Here is a 5,971-nt window from a genome sequence, read left to right as displayed (position 1 = left end):
GTAAAGGTCAGCCAATACGATTGTTATTAGAGATTATATTCAATTAAAGCGACCCGTATATTGAAGATTTGTGACATTACTTTGTACCTAAACTATTAGACTGTCGTTTTCATATAGATTAACAGTTATTAATTAGGCAAATCAGATTTAGAATAAACATTATATAAACTTTCTTAACAAGCACGTTCCTTATGTGGACTGTCTAACGTAAAACAAATCTTTCCAATATTAATACCGGTGATCTGTTGCACATAGTTTTCCATTATCCCACAAATACTCTATGCAGTCTGATTTTCCAGACGTTTTATCAGATGGACTTGCTTACTGGTATAATTGGTCACTGTCCTGAATAAATATATTTTTATTCTACTTAAAGGGCCCACGATGAGCAAAGTAATTTATTAAAATTATTTTTTTATAATTTAGATACACAAATAATTTTGACAATCATATAAAAATATGGATAAAATCTACTTATTTTATTATCTTACGACACAGTCAGATAAAAGCAACAAGTATATGTGTAAAAGAGCATTAATACAACAGATTGTATAAATTGTATAGATTGTTGAGTTCAAAACATTTATAAATATATGTTTCAATAATTTTCAATATCTCTGGATTTTCTTGAATAAAAAGTCAATTGAACTTAGCACTTGGAAATTTTTACAACTTATCAAAATTTTATAACATAACTCTTTTCTATAAGAAGGAATATTTGTAACTGGACGTAAGCAAATTGACAGTTTATAAACCAATCTTGACAGGTTAATATTGGCCTACAAAACGACATTGAAAATTTAGCATAGAGAGCTTGAAGGACAAAACAAGTGGAAATATCTAATGAAAACACAATCATGACTTTGGTTTGTTTTTTTTGTATTTTCATTTCATTGTGATGTCATAATTATGCGCTTCGACCAAGAAATGCTTAAATGATTGATTACGGTGTAAATTAACCTTGCTTCCTTAAGACTACATTCGCCTCAAAGTATTCCTTAGGATCTTTTAACACTATCTAAAACATATATTTTTTTAAATGTCGTAAATTTATTTATTTATTTGTTTCCATAATTTAAATGAACAACATGTAAATGTATTTATGGATATTTTCTAGAATTGTAGTCCCATTCTCAACGTATATATATTAACCAAAAAACCTTATATCAGTAAAATAATTGACAAACAAATGAATTCAATTGAAATTATGTGAAACTTATCATATCTGTATAATGAAGCAGATTTCCATTCAACGTTTAAACATCTAAATGTTGGATTTTTGTACAAATATTTATTTGTTTAATCAAGAGTATACCGCTGCTTTATCTAATAATGGCTTAAAATTTTGTTAACCCGAAAACAGGTGAAGATATTACATATGTCACGAAAAAGATTTAATAATTTGATTAATTAAAATCATCGTCTTTTTACTTGTTACATTTCATCTATTTTTAGTTTGAACATCGTGGTAAATTATTCATTCTTTGAATCAGACTTTGTTAATCATTTACCCTTACTTTAAGTTTAATTCTAATTTAGGTCTAGTTATCAAAAAGTAGAGAATAATACATAAAACTAATATCATGCTGTAAGATATGCATGCATGCACCAAGAACGTAATTATGCAAGCAACGCGTACAAAATAGTTAGCGTCTCTTATTTGTCAAACTAAACGTTTCAATTTAATTTTAGTTCGAATAAAAGCGGCTGCATACATTTTAATCTTATTAACTTCTTTAAGAAAAAGAAACTTCAAGCCACGGCTTTCTTTTTGACAAAATTAATGGCATCTTTTATCAGTGAGGACCATCTCAATGGGACCTCCATTTCTGTTTTTATGACGTAATAAAAGCACGCGACTTCTGATTAAAAATAGGCAATGTTTACATAACAAAAATTTATTGAAATCTTATTACTTGTTAATGGTTAAAACTTCACAAGATGTGTCATTCAAATTTACTTGTTGAATAAAGCTGCAAGAACACCCTTGATTTTGTAATGCTGCCTTGTCAACTATTTATCGTGTTCATTGGAGTGTTAAGGGCACGCGACAATTCGTGAATAACTTTACCAAACTGTGATAACTACAATGTAGGTGGGGCTTACGTATCTTTGTCGCGTGGAGGTATAAAAATAAACTTACCTTACACACATTCAAACTTTATCCATAAATTTAGAAATAAGCGTTCCTCATCAGATAAATAAAAAAAACTGCACGCGAGTAATACCAGACGTCTTAAAATAGTCCAAATCAAAAATGGAAGGAGAAGGAATGATGCATGTATTTTCAGGGATGACCAGCATTGATGGAAACATTTTCCAAACTTTTCTAACGGAGAGACCTTCATGCATGTATTCTTCGTCACCAGAATCTTCACCTGAATATTTCCATCAACCAAAATATTCCAAAGATGTATTATGCAAACGTAGACTGGATTTTAATCACAATAACGAGAACTATTTGGGACTCAACCAGAAGCCAACTACTGGAGGAGTAGCGAGACGTAACGAGAGGGAAAGAAATCGCGTTAAGTTAATTAATATGACCTTCTCAACTTTGCGAGACCATATTCCAAGTGACTGTAAAATAGGCAAATCTAAAAAGATGAGTAAGGTTGATACTCTGAAAGCTGCCATAGACTATATTAGACATTTACAAGATTTAGTAGACGAACATGATGCTGTAAGTGCAGTGCTGGATAAGAATTATGTTCCCAAACAGTGTACCGTTCCCATCTCACCGTCCGTACACTCACCGTCACCAAGTTCCTGTTCTGAGGCTCAAGAACTTAGTAATGAAGACGAAGAATTGTTAGATTTCACCACCTGGTTCTGATGTAATGGACAATGCAGGTTTGTAGGCTTTTATTTTTGCAGTTAATATGAATGAATAAAGACGTCGGTGCTAAAAGGTAAAGCGACAACATCCGAATAACACTGTCAAACTAAAAACGCCATTTATTTGCATATATGCATAATGGTCAAATTTGTGGTTTTTTTCTGTGATATTGAAAATATCAGCTTCTTTTTATTAAAAGCGACGTTGTAAAAGCCGTAAGATCTATGGACATTCTCTTCGTTATCATCTTGCATTGGTAAACTTGGGAACCTTTTTTTGCCGTATATCGTATAAATCATGAAACGTTCATTCTAGTAGTACTCGTTAGCATGTAAACTACATGTCTTTTTTATAATACTTAAACTTTAATCATTAAGGACGTGCTAAAATTATAAGTTTGGTATATGTCTATGTTATATTAGTTTCTTTGGTTGATATTATAAATTAGTTATTTATAAGGCACATTTGATACATGGGTTAACTATAAGTTGATACGACAATAGAATAGCGACAAATACAGAAACTAAAGGGTATGCAATAATTGCAATTTAACTTCCACATCAGTATAGGTGATTGATGGATAGTCGTCTCATTGAAAGTCATACCACATCTTCTTCTTTTTTATATTAACTGAGTTAGTCACTTCTAATGTACTAGATAAAAAAAACAATAATATCCTCAACTGAGATTACTTGTAGTGACGTCTACACTCTGCTGGCTGAATTTGTTTTATAGGAAAAGTCCTTAATAATGAATAATCTTTTTTCCTATCATTGTTAATAGTTGTTTGTATATCAATTATGCACCTCTTTCCCTGTGACATGTTTTATATCTTTAGTAGTTCTAGTGGCTCTTCAGATCGGAAAATAAAGGATTTGATTTATACTTGTACGGGATAACAGGTCGCGCGAAAATTATAAATTTGGTTAAGTTCATGTTTTACATTAATTATTTTTTGGTCGGTATAGTCAGTTAGTAATTCATAAACACACTTTGTCATTGTTACCAAGTTAGTAATTTAAAAGTACACTTTGTCATTGTATACAAGTTAGTAATTTATAAGCACACTTTGTCATTGTTACCAATTTAGTAATTTAAAAGTTCACTTTGTCATTGTATACAAGTTAGTAATTTAAAAGCACACTTTGTCATTGTATTATACAAGTTAGTAATTTAAAAGCACACTTTGTCATTGTATTATACAAGTTAGTAAGTTATAAGCACACTTTGTCAATGTATACAAGTTAGTAATTTATAAGCACACATTGGCATTGTATACAACATTTCATTAAGTAACTGACAATTGATAACTTATTGTCCAACAATTCTTTGATGTGTTCGTTACACGAATAACTTTTCAATACGCGCGAAATTCTGATACTCTATTAACTAACTATTACAAGATACAAACGCAACCAAGAAAACCGCAAATATCCGCTTTCAATCAATACTGTCATTTTAAGCTTTTGAAATGGTATCTAATTTGTCTAATTTAGGACAATTCTTTCACGTTTTGTATATAGGTGAAAAGTTCGATGATTAGGTATCTGAAATAAGGTGATAATTTGTCGCGTGCTCTTCTTTAATATCAGTTTTGATACTGTATATCAATTAGAGATATTATTTATAAGATAAAAACTTTGATGAACTATCTGAAATGAAACATTTTATAGTACATATATCTCATCATTATCTCAAAGTCAACACATTAATTGTATTTACGTTCGATAACATTCAGAAGCCAAGAAAAGAGCAAACGATGTCATATTGTTAGTTTCTCATACACCTCACATAGTCTAAAATACTAATCAGGATTTCGGAGAAATTTCTTTTTTCTTTTTCCCTCTTTTTATATATAAAACAAAAAGTAAATTGAAAAATGGGAGAGATACAAATAGGGGGATCCATAAGTCGAAGAAAACAGGCATCACCCTGGCCAAAATTAGTTTCTTGCGGTCGGACTTATTTTTTCTATTGACATAAATTACAAGCATGCAAACAAACGCATATGGATTTTGCAATTGGATGCCCAGGAAAAAACATTAAAATTAAACACAGCAAAAACGACTTTCCAATACTTCTTATTTCATGTACATGTATGTACAATCGTATAGATTTTGGTGTAAGTCGTTTTATTATGATGATATTAAGAATCTTTCACAAACATTGCGGGCATATCCTATCATATATGTCATGGTATCAAATAAAACAAAAATGTTTACTTTGATATATACACATATATATATATATATATCTTTTATGCACACATAGATTGGTAAAACAAAGGTTTATGGTTATGCAGAACATGTTAACATTTAATCTTAACTTTGTTTTTAGTTGGACAGTTCCAGTTAAAGAGTTACGTGTCATAACTTCGATCTAATCGATCATAAATAACCGTAAAACGGTCGACCAGTTCATTACATTGTACATTATGGTGTATTTACTGTAATATTTTAAGCTTGATTTCAAATTATCGTCAAAGGTTTTAAACTTTACGTAATGTGTGTGTCTTCTTTTTTCAGGAGTTTGCTTCCAGACTCGTGCCATCTGTCAGATAAAAATCACGCCCACATTGGCATCGACCACAGGCAGCGGAGTGCCTCAACCAATCGAATCGTACCAAACGCACTTGTTGTGTTGTTGACATAAAAGATCACTAATGACATTAGATATAACAAATGTCAATCTCATTTGCCAGGTGGCTTTTAAGAATTATGACATGAATGCAAAGATTTGTTGACATTATTCGTTTTAAAGTGCTTTTTTAAGAGACGCCAGATTTGTTGTCTGAAAAGATAAGACGTTATTATTTATTGTTAACTGATTATATTTATTTATTTAATTTATTTTTTATTGTAAATAATCAAAATTAATAAATGTGCAATAATTAAAAAATAAAATATGTACTCTAAAATTTCTATATCTTGCTTAGATATTTTGTGTGCAATCTTAAATTAAACATCCCGACAGGCTTTGTACCTTAAGCTTGCTTTCAGGAACTGCGAGCTTTGTACCTTAAGCTTGCTTTCAGTAACTGCGAGCTTTGTACCTTTAGCTTGCTTTCATTAACTGCGAGCTTTGTACCTTAAACTTGCTTTCAGTAACTGTAAGCTTTCATTGAATTTTTGT

At 30.6% G+C, this 5,971-nt stretch overlaps 1 protein-coding gene across 1 annotated transcript; it reads left to right on the top strand.

Moving 5' to 3' along the window:
- The first annotated feature begins 2,179 nt into the window (after positions 1-2,179).
- LOC127725886 (achaete-scute homolog 1b-like) lies at positions 2,180-5,462 on the top strand. Its single transcript, XM_052233210.1, has 2 exons — positions 2,180-2,853; positions 5,365-5,462. Exon 1 carries the CDS (start codon positions 2,258-2,260, stop codon positions 2,834-2,836), a length of 579 nt encoding a protein of 192 aa, XP_052089170.1. The 5' UTR covers positions 2,180-2,257; the 3' UTR covers positions 2,837-2,853; positions 5,365-5,462.
- Positions 5,463-5,971: the final 509 nt, after the last annotated feature.

This window comes from Mytilus californianus, unplaced genomic scaffold (assembly GCF_021869535.1).
Source record: "Mytilus californianus isolate M0D057914Y unplaced genomic scaffold, xbMytCali1.0.p SCAF_15, whole genome shotgun sequence".
NCBI classification, from domain to species: Eukaryota; Metazoa; Mollusca; class Bivalvia; order Mytilida; family Mytilidae; genus Mytilus; species Mytilus californianus.
This window is presented reverse-complemented; position numbering and strand designations above follow the sequence as displayed.

Coding starts and splice junctions, on each gene's coding strand:
- LOC127725886 (XM_052233210.1), top strand. CDS start 2,258: ATGGAAGGAGAAGGAATGATGCATGTATTTTCAGGGATGACCAGCATT.